The sequence below is a fragment of the Anomaloglossus baeobatrachus genome, chromosome 3, assembly GCF_048569485.1.
Source record: "Anomaloglossus baeobatrachus isolate aAnoBae1 chromosome 3, aAnoBae1.hap1, whole genome shotgun sequence".
NCBI lineage: Eukaryota > Metazoa > Chordata > Amphibia > Anura > Aromobatidae > Anomaloglossus > Anomaloglossus baeobatrachus.
In genome coordinates, this window is record NC_134355.1 from 521,614,459 (window position 1) to 521,636,539 (window position 22,081).

The 22,081-nt window shown below is 44.8% G+C and overlaps 1 protein-coding gene across 1 annotated transcript in view; it reads right to left on the minus strand.

The window, feature by feature from the left end:
* The window catches only part of SELENOT (selenoprotein T), a 40,563-nt gene extending 30,336 nt beyond the window's left edge, over positions 1 to 10,227 (minus strand). Inside the window, exons 1-4 of the mRNA XM_075340757.1 lie at positions 10,026 to 10,227; positions 3,919 to 4,029; positions 1,796 to 1,922; positions 1,244 to 1,331 (exon numbers count right to left, since the gene is read on the minus strand). Coding sequence (XP_075196872.1) covers positions 1,244 to 1,331; positions 1,796 to 1,922; positions 3,919 to 4,029; positions 10,026 to 10,174 — 475 coding nt within the window. The 5' untranslated portion in view covers positions 10,175 to 10,227. The remainder of the gene's footprint in view (positions 1 to 1,243; positions 1,332 to 1,795; positions 1,923 to 3,918; positions 4,030 to 10,025) is intronic.
* Between the last annotated feature and the right edge of the window lie 11,854 nt (positions 10,228 to 22,081).

The following is a 22,081-nucleotide window of genomic DNA, read 5'->3' on the forward strand; positions in this document are numbered from 1 at the left end:
ACACCTCCGACATACAGTGGGGTGAGAAGGGAGCATGCTGGGAGCCCTGTATGGGCCCTCTTTTCTTCCATCCGACATAGTCAGCAGCTGCTGCTGACTAAAAACAATGGAGCTATGCGTGCGTGTCTGACCTCCTTGCGCACAAAGCTAAAACTGAGGAATCTGTACTCCTACGGGAGGGTGTATAGCCAGAAGGGGAGGGGCCTTACACTTTTAAGTGTAGTTCTTTGTGCGGCCTCCAGAGGGCAGTAGCTATACACCCACTGTCTGGGTCTCCCAATTAGGAGCGAAAAAGAAAAAACAGACGTGAATGTGAATATTTTAAAAAATGGGTACAACACATACGTGCAAGGACTAATGAATAAGGCCTAATACATAGACCTTTCTTCAGTATTTAGAAACCAAAAGCGGTAGTGGCCCAAACTATAGATTAGGTGTGAATTATTCTGTCTGTAGGATACATTTTGATTTTCCTAGGCATGCAGAAAACACAGCGTCCTACATTTCCAGCAACGAGGATGGGATTTAATTGAAATATCATGCCTATTGGGCTCTTTGTCGATACCCTTAGATTTGTGTGTGCATTTTTCACAGAAAATCTCACAGGTAAAAACACAAAACCGCACTTTTTTTTTTTTAAGAGAATTTCTGCTGTGGAAACGCACTAAAAACGCATGTAATACGCACCTGACTATATCAAAGTTTTATAATAGCCAAATAAAGTATCAAAAACATAGCATACAAATACGTAGCATCAAAAAGCATGTAAAATAATGCAGTGAAAAAAAAAACACACAAGTAACCTAATGAGTACAGAGATGCTGCATAAAATCTAATTGTGGGAACGCAGCCTTATAGATACTGATAAAATACTGACGAATGAATTAGGCCCAAGTGGGTTTCACATGTCCAACTATCATGACCCGTGCACTGACCGGCCAGCGGTCTACTCACCTGAACGCAACAGCCTCATAGGTATAAATGTGGCTTTTCAGGTCAGGAGACATGACAGTAAAGGGTTAAATAGTTAATTATTCATAGCCTATATAGAAGCAGTGATAGGCTGGGACTTCCCCGTGCAAAGGTTAACCGAAAGGAACAGCCAAGCAACATTTACTGGGGGTCAGACCACGTTGTGGCACGCTGAAGGTGAAGCAGCCATCGCTCGCAGGCTACTGAGCCGTATGGAAACTGGCCATGCAAATCGCTCACAAGTCACACCACTGCAAAGCAGAACATTTACCATTCAAAGTGATCTCGAAGGCTCCGGTAGACATACACTGGTTCTCAATCATGTTGCTCAGGAAGAAGACCATCATGCAGGCGTAGACCTAGCCAGAAACCATGAGAGGACGAAATGTCAAAAATCAGCAGATTAAAAGAAAATAATATCTTCCTATGATTAATGTTTTAATACACAATGCAAGATAAACTCAGACATCTTATACATGATACATCTTATACATGTGCCCACTTTCTTGTAGAGTCTTTATTCGGGTGCATTAAAAAATAAAAAGTCTCTTGACATCCTAACAACCTTCTTGTATTAGTAACAGACAAGCTCTTCCTGAGCGTCTACACGTTTCATCCTCTTGCAGCGCTTGGTCTCAGGGCAGACACCGGCTCCACGGGTGCCCAGAACGGGATGATGAAACTGGCAGCAATACATATTATACAACAGGTAACATGTGTGCACAGCAATGAAGAAAGCCGGGTCTGCTGCTCAGAAAGATGGCAAGCAGCGCCTGTACCAAGAGCACGCACCTCTGTGGACAATCATTACCAAGTCACCAACCTTATTTTCTTGTCCCCACTGCCAAAGACCTGGAGGTTGCATGCCGAAAAATGCAAAAGGGTCTTTTCCAACGATTATTAGGCCTATTAATACTAGCTTGAAGACTGACAGGAACGAAGCAATGTGTCTAAGAAAAAGTTAAGAAGAAAAAAACAAAAACATTTTAAAGTACAAGTCGTCCACTTTAAAGAAGGTGGTGGGGGACAAAACATATTACTGCTTAAAGGGGTTGTCCAAACCCTGCAAGGTATCACCCACCCAGAGGAAAGGTGGTAAGTTGCTGACATCGCCCCCCTCCCCCCCCCCCCCCCAACACTCCAAGAGAGGGGGGATCCAAATACGCAACACGCTCCATTAACTGTCTATTGGACTGCCGGAGATCGTAAAGTACAGCACTGATTACAGAGGTGCGTATGCAAGGCCAACTCTCCATTATTTCAGGACATTTCGGAGCCACGTTTTTGGCACTGGTGGCGGGGCCCAGAGGTCTATTCTTTAGTTATCAGCAAGTTATTGCATTGACTAAAGGGGGCTTTACACGCTGCGACATCGCTAATGCGGAGTCGTTGGGGTCACGGAATTTGTGACGGACATCCGGCCGCATTAGCGATGACGTTGCGTGTGACACCGATAAGCGATTTTGCATCGTTGCAAAAACGTGCAAAATCGCTAATCGGCGACATGGGGGTCCATTCTTAAAAATCGTTACTGCAGCAGTAACGAAGTTGTTCCTCGTTCCTGCGGCAGCACACATCGCTGCGTGTGACGCCGCAGGAACGAGGAAGCTCACCTTACCTGCCTCCCGGCCGCTATGCAGAAGGAAGGAGGTGGGCGGGATGTTACGTCCCGCTCAGCTCCGCCCCTCCGCTGCTATTGGGCAGCGGTTCAGTGACGCTTCAGTGACGTCGCTGTGACGCCGCACGGACCGCCCCCTTACAAAGGAGGCTGTTCGCCGGTCACAGCGACGTCGCCGGACAGGTAAGTATGTGTGACGGCTCTGGACGATGTTGTGCGGCACGGGCAGCGATTTGCCCGTGTCGCGCAACAGATGGGGGCGGGTACCCACACTAGCGATATCGGGACCGATATCGCAGTGTGTAAAGTAGCCTTAAGGCTAGGTGACAATTTGCCAAGTTGGGACAACCCCTTTAAAAGGATTTATCCACAATTAGAGGTGCGCCATTTCTCCAGAAACAGCGCCACTCTTCATCATAGGCTGTGCCAGGTATCGCAGCTCAAATGTGTTCACTAACAAGGGTGAGCTACAACAGCAAAAGCAGCCAGCATTCACATAAAACCACTAATAAAGGTATTTGTTTTGAAAGGAGATCTCCAGTAAATTAGAATATATATGTAAGTCTAGAAACAAACACCCCCCCCCCTCTCCCCCCAAAAAAATAAAATTGGGGGAAAACAGCATACAATGGAAAGTGTTCAGCTGAGTCTATAATGATGCTTCAGTGTAGGAAATGATCACACGGGGATGGAGGAGCTGCCATCAGATTACAGTCCTCATTCCTTACACGCCCTTTGGAAATGTCACAGCAGATCTCGTCAGCTTCTACAGGAGACTGATCCACTTGTTTCTCACCTTAAGGCTGGAGTCACACTTGTGAGAGACTCGCGCGAGTCTCACATCGCATCACCCGGCACGGCCACACACTCTCCTGACAGGAGAGGGTCAGCTGCATGTATTTCTATGCAGCTGAGATGCTCCTGTCAGGAGAGCTGCAGGCCATGTCAGGTGATGTGATGCAAGACTTGCACGAGTTGCTCACAAGTATGACTCCAGCCTAAGGCCCTGGGCGCACTACAAAATGGAATTTTTAAAAAAAAATTCCAGACCCTCTGAAAGATTACCGCACATGCGGTAAAAAAACCGCAGCAAACTGCATGTGTTTTTTCGCGGGTTGTTCCCTGCGTTTTTTGACCATTATCTATGGCAAAAAGCGCAGGTACCTGCGGAATAGAAGTGACATGCAATTCTTTTTGCGGCAGAAAACATGCAGCAAAACCTGTTGGTGAAAAAAACCGCAGTGTGCGCACAGGGCCTAAATGTGATCACTTGTCCCATGATTAAATAGAAAAGGTTGTCATACAGAATGCACATAACCCATTCTTACCTATACAAGGGATGGGGGAGATAATTCTCTCCCTCTATGCGGATGTCTGGGTACCGCTGGCTGATAACCCGCATGTACTCCTCAAACACCCGCCGGTAGCCTCAGGAGATGCTGCAGAGGGAACAGGAAAGGTTACTCTGGTGCTGCGCACATATCAGTCCATGTAATCCCAGTACACAGGTCACAGATGTAACGACCACCCTCCATTACCCCATCGATACAGCACTAGGACTTCTCCCCTCTTCTGATACAAATAACAGAATTTTGAAACATTATTTTAAAGGGAACCTGTCACCACTTTTTTTGGCATATAAGCTGCAGCCACCACCACCGGCTCTTATATCCTGCATTCTAACATGCTATATATAAGAGCCCAGGCCGCTGTGTAGAACATAAAAAACACTTTATAATACTTACCTAACGGTCGCAGGGTGGGCCTTATGGGCGTCTCCATTGCCGCCTCTTTTGGCCATCTTTGTGCTCCTTCTTTAGCCGCGGTGCGTGACGGGTCCGACATCATGCACACTCTCCGGCATTGACGTCCTGCGCAGGCGCACTTTGATCTGCCCTGAGCAGGGCAGAGCAAAGTATTGTAGTGCGCCTGCGCAGGACCGGTGAGTGTGTATGACGTAGCAGCGTCATGCACACAGGCTTCAGAAAGAGGACGAAGATGGCCGAAAGAGGCGGCATCGGACAACGGAGACGTCCATCTGACTAGTATTCACCGCGCGAAAAAAGTGTTTATGTTCTCACAGCAGCCTGGGCTCTTATATACAGCATGTTAGAATGCTGTATATAAGAGCCCAGTGGTGGTGGCTGCAGCCTATAGGGCAAAAAAAGTGGTGACCGGTTTCCTTTAAAATCGTATTGCCAATGTCTGATAATGCAGAACCCCCCCCCCATCTACAGAAGAGGCTCTGTATGAATTAGTGACCACAGGGGCACAACTGTTTGTGCTTTTAATGGGGAATCACAGAAATATATAACCAGTTCTCCATCTGGATGTGGCGGCTGGGAGACCCCAATTTGGAGACAGGTCAGGGGCCTAGAAGTGGGATTTCTAACAGTCAGACATTTATAGCATATTCTGTGGAACTATCTCCAGAAATACATGACAACCAGCATATGCTGGCTGAGCGAGGTATGCAGGCATATTTACACGGAAACATGACCCCCAAATCTGCTGTTTACACCCTACAGGCAGGGATTGTTTCCCCAAAAACACTCAATCTTCCATGAGGTTAAAGAAGCCCTCCCCTGAAGTTATTTCATTTAATCTGTGTGCATGTAGTGTGAGTATATTAATATACTGAAATACGGCCATTTTCGAGGATCCAGGGCCGTTCTGCTCCTCAGTGACATCTCCCCTCTTCTCCATGCATTAGCCTTAAGTCTCATTTACAATGTAAGTCTATGGAGCTTCATGCTGACACTCCATAGACTTACATAAAAGGCGGGCAGCTAAATTATTGCAAGGAATCACGAGAGTTTGAAAAAGTTGTATTTGTTTAGCTTTTAAAAAACAACATGTTATATATCATTTATATGTATAAATACATGTGTGGTCAATACAAAGGACTGGCACATGACTTATTCCTTCCAAAGACAATACTAAGGACCAGGGGGCTCTCACCGAGTGGAAGAAAAGTGATTCCGGCAGCTAAATAGGAAAGAGTGCTTTATAGCAAGAACAGTCAGACTGTGGAATGCCCTACCACAAGAGGTAGTAATGGCAGATACTAGAACAGCTTTCAAAAAAGGGCTGGATGATTTCCTCAGTACACACAACATTGTTGGTTATGAGTGACTTAGTGACTAAATGTAGAACTGGTGGAGGAAGGTTGCAGTAGATGGACCTAGGTCTTTTTTAAAACTGTAACTACTGGTATGTAACTATGTACATTGTAAACGCCAGTGTTGGTTCACGCATAGAGTGACCCTCCGAGTCTACAGAGCAAAGACGTCACTAAGAGGAGCAGAACGACGCTGCACACCGGAACATGCGGCCCCAGGTGAGCATCTTATTACACTCACACTACATGTACACAGATTTTAAAGGGGTATCCTCATCTCCAAGATCCGATCTTAATATGTAGCAGGTGTAATAATAACAGCAAGTCCTCCATTTAGAATTGTAGTACAGTTCTCCTGATTCACCATGTCGCTTACCTCATGTGCAGGGCATTGCAGGACCTTAGGTATCCGTGGTTATGACCACAAGAAACTGACTATATGCGTGGTTGTAACCATGGATACCCAAGTCCTGCAATGCCCTGCACGTGGTAAGCAATATAGGGAATCAGAAGAACTACACTACATTTCTAATTGGAAGCATTTGCGAATATTATTATCCTGCTGCATATTAGGATAGTATCTTGGAGATGGGAATACCCCTTTAATGCAAAGCATGACTTAATGGAAGAGCTTCTTTAATTTGTCAATGAATCCTGCCATGAACCTTAGAAAGCTTTACAACAGAGCCCCCGACCCAGGCTGTGCCGAAACGTCTGGTGTGTAGTGCTATTCTGCCCTAGGAGCCATGCTCTGTACATATAAAGGGAAATGGTTCACAGCGTCCATCCAGGTCAGCTATAGGTTATTGGGGTGACAAATGACAGCGATGGGATCACCCTCTGATTTCACCTGTATAGATGCAGTCAAACACTTAGGTGGATACGGACTTGGACAGCACAATCATGCTGCGAGCTCTGTACACCCGGCATCTGATGAAATATGCCACGAATGTTCCGAACTGTATGGCCGGCGATGCCATAGAGGGGTACAATAGATCAGCAATGCTGGGGTTTTATTATCCATATTTCCAAGACATGCACCTACTCTGACTTACTGCAAATTACTAAGATTAAAGTCATAAGACCAGACAGCTGATGGGTGAGCAGCAACATGCCAGGGCTCCTCTCTCCTAATGCCTGGCATGGAGCCCAGGGTCCGAACCGCCACCACTCAGGCACGGCAGATCCCTTTAACTGGGGGTGGGGGATACACTGCCTGTTACCAGCACTGACTGACACTAAGAAGCTGATCAGCGCTTCTTAATGAACATGAACAATTAATCAACATTTTAGCCTAGTAATGATTGGGAGAGTCTTGTACGACCCATCATGCCGCTCAGTGGATTATTGTTGGCACATCAAAAGTCTTAGGCTATGTGCCCACGCTGCGGATTTACCGCGGATTTTGCCGCGGATTTGCCGAAAATCTGCAGCAGCGGCACTTCCAAGCCATTTCAATGGCATTTTGGAAATGCTGTGCCCATGCTGCGGATTTTTCCGCGGCGGATTTGCCGTGGTTTTGATCCGGAAAAATCTGCAGCATGTCAATTATTGTTGCGGATTTTGTTGCGGATTTTTCCCATGCAAGTCAATGCAAGGTGTAAAATCCGCAAGAAATCCGCAGGTCTGTTCCCACAGGCTCTTTTTCCTGCGGATTTCGCAAACAAATCCGCAGGAAGTGATGTAGGATGGTTCAGGAAGAGGAAGTTTCACCATTTTGTAGTGTAGAGTAGTGGCAGTGTAATCGTGTTGTGTCCGGACTCTGGATTGCCAGCTAAAAGCAGCTAGTTACAGGCTGCTTGCTTTTAGCTGGCAAAACAGGATCCCAGGTCTTTTTTCACAATTCTTTTTAAAAAAAAAAAAAAAAAAAATGTGCTCCGCTGTATTTTCACTGTCCAGCCTGATGCAAGCAAGCAACTGAGGGCTGTGCTTCTCAGCGGGATAAGGCTAAAGCATTCTCTGCCCCTCCCGCAGAGAAAAACAGTCCTCAGCTGCCCCTGAAAATGGCGGCTCGGGCTCGGGCTTAGTGCCAGTTTGCAGAAAACTGGCATTAACAACGTATTACCCAGCCAGCCAAATGCATCAGGGCAGCTGTATGAGCCTCGGTACAGCACCTGAGAATGGCGCTTCACAACGGAGCCGCCATTTTCAGGGGCAGCTGAGGACTGTTTCTCAGCGGGAGGGGCAGAGAATGCTTTAGCCTTATCCCGCTGAGAAGCACAGCCCCCAGTTGCTTGCTTGCATCGGGCTGGACAGTGAAAATACAGCGGAGCACTTTTTTTTTTTTTTTTTTTTTTTTTTTTTTAAATAACAGTGAAAGGGAACATGGGACCACGTTTTTTGGCTATAAGCTGCGGCCACCACCACTGGGTTATTATATACAGCCTGTTAGAATGTAAGAGCCCAGTCGTGTTGGCAGAGCCCAGTCGTGTTGGCAGAGCCCAGTCGTGTTGGCAGAGCCCAGTCGTGTTGGCAGAGCCCAGTCGTGTTGGCAGAGCCCAGTCGTGTTGGCAGAGCCCAGTCGTGTTGGCAGAGCCCAGTCGTGTTGGCAGAGCCCAGTCGTGTTGGCAGAGCCCAGTCGTGTTGGCAGAGCCCAGTGGTGTTGGCCGCAGCTTTTCTGTATAAGCACACTGTGAGACTGCTAACAAAATGGATAATGGAGAAGAAAGGAGGGTTGGGACAGGAAATGACATAGAGACTTTTTTTGCCTTCAAAACAGTCAAAGCTTTATTCAGAAACACAATGGGCAAAATCCGCATCAAAATCCGCAACGAAATCCGCGTCAAATCCACAGCTATGCTAAGGTGCGGATTCTGGGGGAAAGCTGCGGATTTTGAGGCAGAAAAATCCGCAGCAACATTCTCTCATGGACACATAGCCTTAATGCGGCAATAATGAGGAAAGGAGCCTAATGTACACCATATATACATCACAAGCCTGAGGACCAGCCGCCACCCCCCACATTACAGAACTGTCAGTCACCTCCTCAATCACATCCAGCACCAGACAAGCTCTGCCATTTCTTTGTAATCTGTTTCTAGGAGGGCAGAACATGGCACCCACTTACGGGATCATTGCACACTTTTCTCCCAACCCCCCCAAGTAGTTAATCTTTTCTTACGGCAAAAAAAAAAACAAAAAAATGATAAGTAAATTTGATTATTAAACGGACGAGTTGTATTTTTTCACTTCTTCGGCACCACTCTACAACATTGGTGGCAAAACGAAACTGCACCCATCGAAAGCAATCATGTACGAGGGCCGTGACGGGTACTGCTGTGATGTCCCATTAATGGCTGAGATCAATCACCTCCAATCCTGCCCGTCCCAGCAGAGAGCAAGCAGAAGGCGCAGCTGCAAGGCTATCATAGCAAGGTTAGATATCAGGGTCATAATATCTGGGCCAATGATGTAGATTGCCATAGTCCTCACTTATGGAGGGGTTCATAGTGAGGGGGGGGGGGGGGTTCAGTTTTCCATTTTTGACTCTACAGGTTATTTTTTCCTCACTTATAAAAGAGGTCCACAGTGGTGGGGAGGAATGGGGGGGGGGGGGGTGTTCTGCACTTGGCGGAGTGTCAAAAAACCGCAACCTGCAGGATTCCGTCGGCGTCCGTTGTTTTTATAATGGATGCCTATGGTGGCGGATTCCGTTAGAAGCCGTCATTTTGACGGATTCTGTTAACGCATCCGTCTTTACACAACTGCGCATACCCAGATGTGTAAAGTCAAGGAAAAAAAAACCTATAACTGATTGCGTTATTTTGTACGATCCGTAGCATCCGTTGTGCCACTATATGCAACACATCCGTTGCATCCGTCACACAACGCAATGCAACGGATGCCGTCCAACGAAAGTGTGAAACTTGCAGAGGTGGTGCACAGATTGCAGTTTTTGACCTTCCAGGTTGCCATATTCCTCTTATGGAAGAGGTCTGCTGTGGGGGGAGGGCCTGACTGCCCTTTATGATCCTACAGGCTGCCATATTCCTCACTTATTGAGGAGGCTGGTGGGGCACGGATTTCCCTTTCTGGCCTTCCAGGCTGCCATCTTCCTCGCCTGTTGCTGCATCACATGGGGGTAAGCGCCCTGTGTCCCGCTGGAGGCCGGGCCTGAGAGCAGCCTCCTGTGGTCACAGCGCCCTCCCCGGCACACAGAGGACATTACAGCCCCGGCCTCCCCGCCCTGCCATTACTCAGCGGCGCAGCACTCTCCTAGGCTCCGGTCAGGAGGCCGGTCAGGAGGCCGGTCTGCTGCTAACCCTCCGGATAAGGTGACCCCGGCGCCGGGAGCAGGCGCAATGTCTCACTCACCAGATCTGGAACTTCAGCAGCGGCCCCGCCGTGTACTGCATCCTCAGCTTCTTGCTCGGGAGCCCGTTCCCGTCCGCCGAGGCCGCGCTCAGTACAGCAGCCAGGACGCCGCTCACCAGCAGCAGCCACGGAACACACCGAGCAGCCATCCTGGCCTCCGCGACTGCAGCGAGAGCCGGGTACAGCCCTTTGTGATGCAATCAACGTACACGTTCAGAAGCGTGCGCGGCGGGTGGCGTGCTCCGCCATGATGAGTGAGGGCAACCTGCCAGTACTACGGCCGCCAGCAGTGTGATGGTGGCTTGGTACATTCACACTTTCATCTCTCTATGGTTTCCAGGTTTCATCAATAAGAAGTGCATAGGTGGCACTCACCGAAATTAAACCGTCCTTTATTAATTCTACATCATTAAAAGTGGTGGAGGGAGGAATGCAGATGAACCAGGAATGCAGGCGGCGCCCGGACGATGGTGGCCGTTATGCACATGATGGCGCTTCCATAGGTCCTGATCTAGGATGTGAGGAAGCACGATCGCTTGTGAAATGGTCACCATCGTCTGGACGTCTCCCGCATTCCTCTCCCCACTAATTTTAATGATGTACAATCAATAAAGGAAGTTTTAATTTCGGTGAGTGCCACCTATGCACTTCTTATTTCTGGACACTATTATGGCAGGTGAGCACCACCGTATTATCCCAGTATTTCCCGTGGAGCGCTACGATATACAGACACTTGTCACTGGTGCCGGACGTTCCTATATTGGGATACTATTTCCAGATTTCAGCACAGGTCACCATCAAGCCTCGTGCAGCCACAACATGTATGCTCTATGGCGCTGTTCACGTGGCCTTTTTTTTTTTAATTTTTATTTTTATTTATTTACATACCACCAGTGCATCATCTTGGCTCTGGCAAGTTTCTACTGTGTCATGAGTAATAAAAATCAGTTGCAGAAATTGAAGATCCAGGCATTGATGAACTCCGGTCCATTTTATTTTGTAACGAAAAAAGGAAAAGAAAAAGAAGGCGGCTGAATAGGGCCTGATAGTATAACATAATAATAATGTGATAATTGAAGATCAATCTCGAAGACCAGGTTTGGCCTCACATCAATGATTCTGTGAAGGCTTTATTCTAAAATCCGGTATTCGGGTGCCTCTGGAGACTGGCAGAAGACCGGAGAACCGGAAGGAAACCCACACAAGCACGAGGAGAACATACAAACTCCTTGAAGATTTTGTCCTTGGTGCTAACCATAGAATGACCAAAATTTCGGAAAGGTGCCAACAATTTGGTCTCTCCCATTTTGGGGGTTTTATGTGGAAATATGTCCAATTTTCCTTTTTTCTTTGGTTGGGTTTTTTTGTGTTGTTCCAATACACACAAAGGAAATAATCCTGTGTATAACGAAACATGTAATTGCAATAATTGTGTAGGAGAAATACGTCATTTTGTGAAACAATTTCAAGGGTGCTAACATTTTTGGGCATGACTGTACAGTTAGGTCCAGAAATATTTGAACAGTGACACAATTTTCGCGAGTTGGGCTCTGCATGCCACCACATTGGATTTGAAATGAAACCTCTACAACAGAATTCAAGTGCAGATTGTAACGTTTAATTTGAAGGTTTGAACAAAAATATCTGATAGAAATTGTAGGAATTGTACACATTTCTTTACAAACACTCCACATTTTAGGAGGTCAAAAGTAATTGGACAAACAAACCAAACCCAAACAAAATATTTTTATTTTCAATATTTTGTTGTGAATCCTTTGGAGGCAATCACTGCCTTAAGTCTGGAACCCATGGACATCACCAAACGCTGGGTTTCCTCCTTCTTAATGCTTTGCCAGGCCTTTACAGCCACAGCCTTCAGGTCTTGCTTGTTTGTGGGTCTTTCCGTCTTAAGTCTGGATTTGAGCAAGTGAAATGCATGCTCAATTGGGTTAAGATCTGGTGATTGACTTGGCCATTGCAGAATGTTCCACTTTTTTGCACTCATGAACTCCTGGGTAGCTTTGGCTGTATGCTTGGGGTCATTGTCCATCTGTACTATGAAGCGCCGTCCGATCAACTTTGCGGCATTTGGCTGAATCTGGGCTGAAAGTATATCCCAGTACACTTCAGAATTCATCCGGCTACTCTTGTCTGCTGTTATGTCATCAATAAACACAAGTGACCCAGTGCCATTGAAAGCCATGCATGCCCATGCCATCACGTTGCCTCCACTATATTTTACAGAGGATGTGGTGTGCCTTGGATCATGTGCCGTTCCCTTTCTTCTCCAAACTTTTTTCTTCCCATCATTCTGGTACAGGTTGATCTTTGTCTCATCTGTCCATAGAATACTTTTCCAGAACTGAGCTGGCTTCATGAGGTGTTTTTCAGCAAATTTAACTCTGGCCTGTCTATTTTTGGAATTGATGAATGGTTTGCATCTAGATGTGAACCCTTTGTATTTACTTTCATGGAGTCGTCTCTTTACTGTTGACTTAGAGACAGATACACCTACTTCACTGAGAGTGTTCTGGACTTCAGTTGATGTTGTGAACGGGTTCTTCTTCACCAAAGAAAGTATGCGGCGATCATCCACCACTGTTGTCATCCGTGGACGCCCAGGCCTTTTTGAGTTCCCAAGCTCCCCAGTCAATTCCTTTTTTCTCAGAATGTACCCGACTGTTGATTTTGCTACTCCAAGCATGTCTACTATCTCTCTGATGGATTTTTTCTTTTTTTTCAGCCTCAGGATGTTCTGCTTCACCTCAATTGAGAGTTCCTTAGACCGCATGTTGTCTGGTCACAGCAACAGCTTCCAAATGCAAAACCACACACCTGTAATCAACCCCAGACCTTTTAACTACTTCATTGATTACAGGTTAACGAGGGAGACGCCTTCAGAGTTAATTGCAGCCCTTGGAGTCCCTTGTCCAATTACTTTTGGTCCCTTGAAAAAGAGGAGGCTATGCATTACAGAGCTATGATTCCTAAACCCATTCTCCGATTTGGATGTGAAAACTCTCATATTGCAGCTGGGAGTGTGCACTTTCAGCCCATATTATATATATAATTGTATTTCTGAACATGTTTTTGTAAACAGCTAAAATAACAAAACTTGTGTCACTGTCCAAATATTTCTGGACCTAACTGTATGTCCTTCATCCTGGGCTGGTGTTTAGCCCTCTCGTTCTGCCGCTGTTTTTTAACGCATACAAAAAATTTAAAGATTGTACTCGCCTTCCCTCTAGCGTCAGGTGTCCTCTTCTGACGCCAGCAACTGTCTTTGGCGTGTAGCATTAGGTAAGCCCATGATGTCACTGCCATGCGCCCACCAGTCACAAGCTTGGCGATGTTATCTGCTGGCCTCTGATTGGCCGGCAACATGTATTGTGGTGCAGAGACCCGACAGGTCTCTGTGTAGCAATACACTTCAGCTGAACGTGCGTCCAAGTGGCACCGGCAGGCCCCCTCCACCCCCTTGTCTGGTTGTGGTCCCGCACTTTGTGACCGCGTTCCTTACGCCTTTATCAGTCATCAAGAAAATTTCTGGTCTTGATGAATCTGAGTCCTTTTACTTTATGTTGGGAAATTTAGGTTAATATGTTTTGGGTTTTTTTGTGTGAAAATATCTGAAATTTGATGAAAAATCTGAAAATTTAGCAATTATTAAACTTTGCTTATATTCTGAAACCAGATAGTCACACTATACCAGTAGTTCAAAACCTTTCTTACCATGAGAGCCACCTGTAGCTCTGATAGAGGGTTGCAAGCCACATTCAGAGCCCCCTCAGCCCTTGGGTAGTGATTTCCAGCTCCTGTTTTCCCCCCTCAACCCCAGTTGTAAAACCCAGAGCCCACATTACCGGTATAATGACAGCTAAAGTCATCACTATTGAAAATCACACAGAGGCAGTATACCAAGATCCAGGGGTTCCTACCTTAGCTATCTTAGGCATTCTCGCATCAAGCACCCCCACCGCACTATCACATCCAGATTGAGTCACATCCTACTGTCAGTATCACCCTATACAAAGACCAGGTCTGTTTTTCTGTCAGGGACTACTCACAAAAGTCACCATCTGGAAACTGGCTCTTCGTAGGTATTAGCTAGACCTTGTGCTAATGTACCAAGCTAACAGACAGCCGTGACCCGCATGTGGGGGACACTTGTATGACCCCAAATAGTGTTTCCCCTAAATCTACTTTACGTCAGTTTCATTTCTGTAACATCATTTATATTGTTACAATGTTGGGTTAAAATTTAGCATCAGGGAAGCGACTTTGCGGGGCGCATGTATTGGTTTATGGACCTTGGATGACTTCCCAGTCATGTAATCAAAGGTCTCAATTGCAGAAGTCTAAAAGAACTGAACAGGAGACAGGCTGGTATGCAGGACTGCCAGTAGGGAGAAGGGAGAGCACATTGGGCAATTTCACAAGGCCTCAGCATTTATATCCTGATGATAACACTGCTTCAGGACCTTTGTGACATCACACCATGTGACCAAAGTTCATTGCAGGAATCTAATACTGAAAAGGAGACAAGCATGTATGTATATATGTATGTATGTGCAGTTAGATACATATATATATACACTGTTACACACAGAGTGTGAAGAGTTATGTTGATGTTCCAGAATGCAATATGACCATATCTGAATAAATGTTGATTTTTTTTTTGTTCAAGAATAAATGTGGATTCTTGTTTATGGGGGAAAAAAAAATAACATCCCTGAAAATAAGCCATAGCCCATCTTTCGAAGCAAAAAATAATATAAAGACCCTGTCTTATTTTTGGGGAAACACAGTAGTTGTATTTTAGTTTTTCACACATACATTGTGTGCAGAATTATTAGCAAATGAGTATTTTGATCACATGATACTTTTTATACATGTTGTCCTACTCCAAGCTGTATAGGCTTGAGAGCCAACTACCAAGTAAGTAAATCAGGTGATGTGCATCTCTGTAATGAGGAGGGGTGGGGTGTAATGACATCAACACCCTATATAAGGTGTGCTTAATTATCAGGCAACTTCCTTTCCTTTGGCAAAATGGGTCAGAAGAGAGATTTGACGGGCTCTAAAAAGTCCAAAATTGTGAGATGTCTTGCAGAGGGATGCAGCAGTCTTGAAATTGCCAAACTTTTGAAGCGTGATCACCGAACAATCAAGCGTTTCATGGCAAATAGCCAACAGGGTCGCAAGAAGCATGTTGGGCAAAAAAAGGCGCAAAATAACTGCCCATAAATTGAGGAAAATCAAGCGTGAAGCTGCCAAGATGCCATTTGCAACCATTGTGGCCATATGTCACAGCTGCAACGTTACTGGAGTATCAAAAAGCACAAGGTGTGCCATACTCGGGGACATAGCCAAGGTAAGGAAGGCTGAAAAACCACCACCTTTGAACAAGAAACATAAGATAAAACGTCAAGACTGGGCCAAGAAATATCTTAAGACTGATTTTTCAAAGGTTTTATGGACTGATGAAATAAGAGTGACTCTTGATGGGCCAGAGGCTGGATCAGTAAAGGGTAGAGAGCTCCACTCCGACTCAGACGCTAGTAGGGTGGAGGTGGGGTACAGGTATGGGCTGGTATCATCAAAGATGAACTTGTGGGACCTTTTCGGGTTGAGGATGGAGTGAAGCTCAACTCCCAGATCTACTGCCAGTTTCTGGAAGACAATGTCTTCAAGCAGTGCCACAGGAAGAAGTCGGTATCTATCAAGAAAAACATGATTTTTATGCAGGACAATGCTCTATCACATACATCCAACTACTCCACAGCGTGGCTGGCCAGTAAAGGTCTAAAAGATGAAAAAATAATGACATGGCCTCCTTGTTCACCTGATCTGAACCCCATAGAGAACCTGTCGTCCCTCATAAAATGTAAGATCTATAGGGAGGGAAAACAGTACACCTCTTGGAACAGTGTCTGGGAGCCTGTGGTGGCTGCTGCACGCAATCTTGATCGTAAACAGATCAAGCAACTGACAGAATCTATGGATCGTAGGCTGTTGAGTGTCATCATAAAGAAAGGTGGCTATATTGGTCACTAATTTTTTGGGGTTTTATATTTGCATGTCAGAAATGTTTATTTCTAAATTTTGTGCACTTATATTGGTTTACCTGGTGAAAATAAACTAGTGAGATGGGAATATTTGGTTTTTATTAAGTTGTCTAATAATTCTGCACAGTAATAATAATAAGGCTATGTTCACACTAGAAAAATGATTTTTCTTAAGAAATTTCTCAAGAGTGAAGGATTAGTGCACCTGCGTTAAACGCACCAAAAACGCACCTGCATTTTTGCCGCGTTTTCGATGCGTTTTTGGTGCGTATTTACCGCTGGTTGCTCCCTGCGTTATTGTGCCAATTATCTATGGCAAATAACGCAGTTAGCTGCAGAAAAGAAGTGACATGCTCATTCTTTTTCTTAAGAAAATCTACTGAAAGAATTTTCTTAAGAAAAAAACGCAGTGTGCGCACAGCTAATTTTTTTTGCCATAGGTTTTGCTGGGGAATGTCTGCAGAAAGGTTACAAGAATTTCTCAAGAAATTTCTGCAGCAAAAACGGACCAAAAACGCAGGTAAAAAGCGCAGTGTGTGAACATAGCCTAATACCTGCACAAACAGATATCCTCCTTAGATAGCCAAATCTAAAAAAAAACACTCCAACTTCCAAAAATATTAAGCTTTGATATTTATGAGTCTTTTAGGTTGATTGAGAACATAGTTGTTGATCAATAATAAAAAAAATCCTCTAAAATACAACTTGCTTAATAATTCTGCACATGGTGTAGTCTGTAGGGCAGGAACACGTACACAGGTACAATGAAAAAGCAGTATCCTGCCTTTTTCCGTTGCAGAGCAGCACAATGAACTCTCTTCCAAGGTGAAAATGTATTACTGGTAAGCTGGCATTGCTAAAGAATTTTTATTCTTTATATTTTTTTTTCTTGTACACAGATACACAACCCCAGAGGTCTTCAAAATTGGAACCTGAACTTACATTTTGCATTTGATTGTAATCTAAATTGATATGGCTGGGTTCTTATCAGGCCCAGTAAAGACTAATAAGTGGCTGGATGACGCAAGAGAACTCTTTCAGAGTTAGAATCTGATGCTGTACCCTCTGCTGGATTCACACGTCTGTGTTTAACCATGTACAAGCCACACGCATTGGTATGGTCATGCATCTGACTGGTAACTGTAAAAAAAAAACGCAAAACATGATACTAAAATGAATGGTTTTTTTAATGCGTAAAAGATTATAAAAAAATTATAGATATAGAAAGATAGAACAGATAAACTAGATAGAGATCCAAAGAAAGAAAATAAGAATATATAAAATAGATAGATAGAATAGCTCAATAGATATACAGATAGCTAGCTTGGCCAGCTGTTTTGCATTTTTATTTTTTAATTAGAAAAAAAAAAAAAAAACCATGGGGTTCACCCCAATTTTCATATCCAGCACACGTACAGCAGCAGCTGTAGGCTGCAACCATCAGCTGTCTGCTGTACGTTGGCTGGCTATAAAATAGAGGGGATCCCACGCTTATTTTTTTTTTTTTAAATCGTTTTTTTTCTTAGAAAAACATAAATAACATGGGGTCCCCTTCATTTTTCTAAAACCAGCCAAAGTAGAGCAGACAACTGGTGGATGATATTATTAGGGTGGGAAGGGCCATGGTTATTTGACCCTTTCCAGCTTATCAATAGCAGCCCACAGCCGCCCCAGAAGTGGCGTATCCATGAGATGCACCAATTGTGGCGCTGGACCCAGCTTTTGCCATTGCCCTGGTGCTGTGGAAAATGGAGTAATATTTGTGGAGTTGATGCCAGCTGTGAATTGCCAGCTGACATCAAGCCCTGCTATTAATAATGGGTGGGCATATAGCAAATACCTATCATTACTGATCCAGTTGTTGAAAGTAGAATAAAAAATTTTATTTGAGCAAAAAAAAAAAAAACATGACTCCAGCACTCATTCACCAATTTATTTATTGTTAAAAAATACAAAAGCTCCACCGTAATCCATTGCGAGGTCCCAAGATATTTCCCAAAAGCGAACTTGAAAAGACATAATAAGAGAAAATTCTTAAATAAAAAGACAATAGACACCCTCTTTTCCAATTTATTTCCCAGTCAAAGCCCTAATCCTGATCCACTGTTGTTCAATTAGGGGGGCCCACTTCGAACTCATACTCACTGGCACATTCAATGGAGACTCGAACGTTACCCATTGATTATGAGAGCAGCCTCTGCAGGCACACACACTGCTGTGTCTGCTTCCCTCAGTGACCCGTGATGATCTCATAGGGTTCGGTTTCACTTGCGATTTGCACGGATGAGTGCAATATAATAAAACATGGGATTGCACTCGCACCAGTGCAAAACTCTTGGGCAGTGTGCCATAGCAGCATGCGGAATGAATCGCAGCACGCTGCGTTTTGCGACAAGTCTATGGGAGTGTGTGAAACATCGCACTGCACTTTCATGTTATTCGAGTGCTGTGTGATATACACAGAGGCAGGCAGCGAAGGTGAGGGAGAAAGTGTTCCCTCCCTCTTGTCCACACCTGTGATGCGATCACAAAATCACATCACAGTCGCATGACACCCGCAGCCGAGTGGGTCATTAGCATATCGCTTCCGATGCTCTCGCATCGGAAGCTATACGCTAGTGGAACTGTACCCATAAAGTCAGAACAGGTCACCGCTGGGGTGCCCTCAGCAATGTGTGTGTGGTCACAGCAGTGACGTCATGGTTTCATTGACGTTCCCAATTAACTCTAATGAACCCATGAAGTCACTGCCGTGACATGCGCGGGTCGCTTGACGGTGGCGCTAGGAGATCGTCAGAGTTCATTGGCTACTCCGATGAAACCATGACATCACAGCACACCTGTCCCCAGGGATGCTGTCTCCAGCACTGCTGCTGCTTCTGGGTCTGTGGTGCAGTGAATATGCAATGCGCATAATGAGTGGGCCTGGAAGCAAGTGACAGCAGCACCGAAGACAGTACTGCTGGAGACAGGCGAGTATAGAAAATATTTTTATTTCCAAGACACTTGTTTTCTCTGGTACGTATCACACTGATGTTACACGGATCACATCAGTGTGCTCGCCTTGTGACATCAGTGCTGCCGGAGAAAAAACTACATCTCCGTGTATCAGTCAGGGTCACACGGTTCATGTGAAAATACAGACATGTGAGTTAGACCATAGAATAACATGGATACGTGTGGTTTCCGTGAAAAACGTATTTCACACGTACCTGAAACACGGACGTGTGAAAGAGGCCTAAAACGGATTTTTTTCCATCCCTTTTAGGGGCATATAAGGACAACTTAAAATCCTGGTGGGAGGTGCAGTGCCTGGATAATTGAAGAAAAAAAAATGTACCTCATGGTTTAGGTTTAATATCTCACCTGCCTCTAAATGTAGATCAGCCTTCCTTCTAGCCAAGTGGGAGAAAGCATCCATAGAATCCTCTCTAAGATTTATGCAAATTCTCTTAGAGGAAGGAAAAATCACCCTAGAATAAACATCAACAAGGCTATTGAGGAGGCTCAAAAACAGAAAACATTACTGGAATTCTCCAGTAGGTAAGATAATCTCAAAACTGTGGTAGATCGCTACCAACTTGCTCCTACAAGACAGGAAGCATAAAGAGTTTATTGAAGACCTATCAGAAATCAGAGAAAGATGGGTATATCCCTTATTATTAACCAAAAAACCTCACCCAACTGACATATCCTCATCAGATATAGATTCCTCTGACTTTGAACGCAATCCCAAGCCTAATTATAATAGGACTCAATTTAAACCATGAGGAAGGGCCAGAAGAGATGGAAGGGATTGGACAGTTCAGCACCAAAATGCTTGGGCACCCAAGGTTCCTTGGTGGGGGCGTCTTCATCTGCCTCCTCCATCTTTTTTAGAGAGCAGGGAGTCTATAAAATACAAACTAAGGGACAGAGTCATTTTGTACAATGACCAGACAAAGTAGTAGAGGGTGGTGTCTCAAAAAATGGATGAAGGAAAAGAACCAAATCATTAATCTCTCCTCACACACTCTTAAGGCTGCGTTACACGCTGCGACATCGCTAACGATTGCTAGCTTTGTAGAGCGCGATGGCGCCCGCTCCCGTCGTTGGCGCGATATATGGTGATCGCTGCCGTAGCGAACATTATTGCTACGACAGCGTCACGTGCACATACCTTGTCAGCAACGTCGCTGTGACCGCCGAACAATCCCTCCTTCAAGGGGGAAGTGCGTTCGGCGTCATAGCGACGTCACTGCGGCGTCACTAAGCGGCCAGCCAATAGAAACGGAGGGGCGGAGATGAGCGAGACGTAACATCCCGCCCACCTCCTTCCTTCTGTATTGCTGGTGGACGCAGGTAAGGAGATGTTCGTTATTCCTGTGGTGTCACACATAGCGATGTATGATGCCGCAGGAACGACGTACAACATCGTACCTGTGGCAGCAGAAATATTAAGGAAAGGAGCAACGTGTCAACGATCACCGTTTTTGAACTATTTTGCGATCATTGATCGTCGCTCCTTGGTGTCACACGCTGCGATGTCACTAACGACGTGACCCCGACGATATATCGGTAGCGATGTCGCAGCGTGTAAACCACCCTTAACACCTCTGACAGAGCTTGATGTGGAAGGGGGCAGCGATGTGGGGAAGGGCTCCTTAATTTTAAATAAAAAAGCACAAAATACCACCCATAGGGAGTTAGGAAGAAATAATGATATTTTTTCTAAATTGGTAACAGAAGATATTTGTAAAATTAACTCAAGTCAGCACTTACCCAGCCTAACTTGACATCTGCAGAAAAGAGAGCTCTAAATGATTTGAACATAAAACCGTTTATAGTCTCGTAAAACCATCAGACCGGGGGATGGAGAGGGGTGGTACATTAAGATGTCCCAAACTATGCTGGCTGACATTAATGCCTATGAGGCTCTACAGAGAGACCCCAACCCTTACACAAAATGACCATCCTGTATTTTACAGAAGGCCACAGACCTAGGTTTGATCTCAAAAAACAAATTTAACTTCCCGCTTCCTGACTATCCAAGGACAGCGACTTTCTATGCCTCCTGGTGTTTGAAAAATGTTTTTCTTCCTGTATACTACATATTACAGTCTGTTCTCACATTCTCTAATAGCTCAGTGTGTTATCAGGTGGATTCAAAAGAGAAAGATCACTTCTTCAAATCAAGGAGCAGCCATGAAGAAGATTTAATTGTAAATGTTTTCGCCCCAAGTTTGTAATTTTCAGCAGGAGTAACAGGAGAAAATGGACCTCAGAATTTGTCAAGCAATTTCTCCATATGCAATGTTACCCTATGTGTTGTCATAACCAAAATCTGTAGGCTCAGGACACAGATTGGGATGGAAAAAGGACTGTTTGATTTCTGGAATACAAATTTGGGTGGAAAAAAAAATCCTCACAACTGACCCTATTTTAGAAACTAGATCCCATAGAAATTCAACTAGGGATGTGTTGGGCACATTTAACCCACATGTGATTCAAAAAAGTTTATAACATTTAGGTCTAAATATCCAGTAAAATGATGATTTAGCACCAAATTATGACAAGGGGTTATAGAAGAAAATGGACCCCGTAACTTGATATGCAAATTCTTCCGAACAAAATGATACCCCATATGTGGTCAAATCAAATGTTTGGGTACATGACAATGCTTGGAAACCTAATAGCGCTATTTGACATTTAGAGCTCAAATTCGGACGCTATGCTAGATTTCGAGAGCCCCTGAGGTGCTAAAAATGGCAGAAACACCCACAAGTGACTCCACTTAGTAGTGCGGTGAACTATGTTACAGAGTGGGCTCAGAAGACAAAAATATAAATGTTTTTCAGCTGAAATGTTCCTTTTGCCTCAAAATTTTAATTCACACAAGAGGTAATAGGAAAAAATGGCCACCACAACTTGTCATGCAATTTTTCCCGAATATGGCATTACTCCATATGTATATGTACACTGCGGTTTGAGCATACAGTATGAATCGAA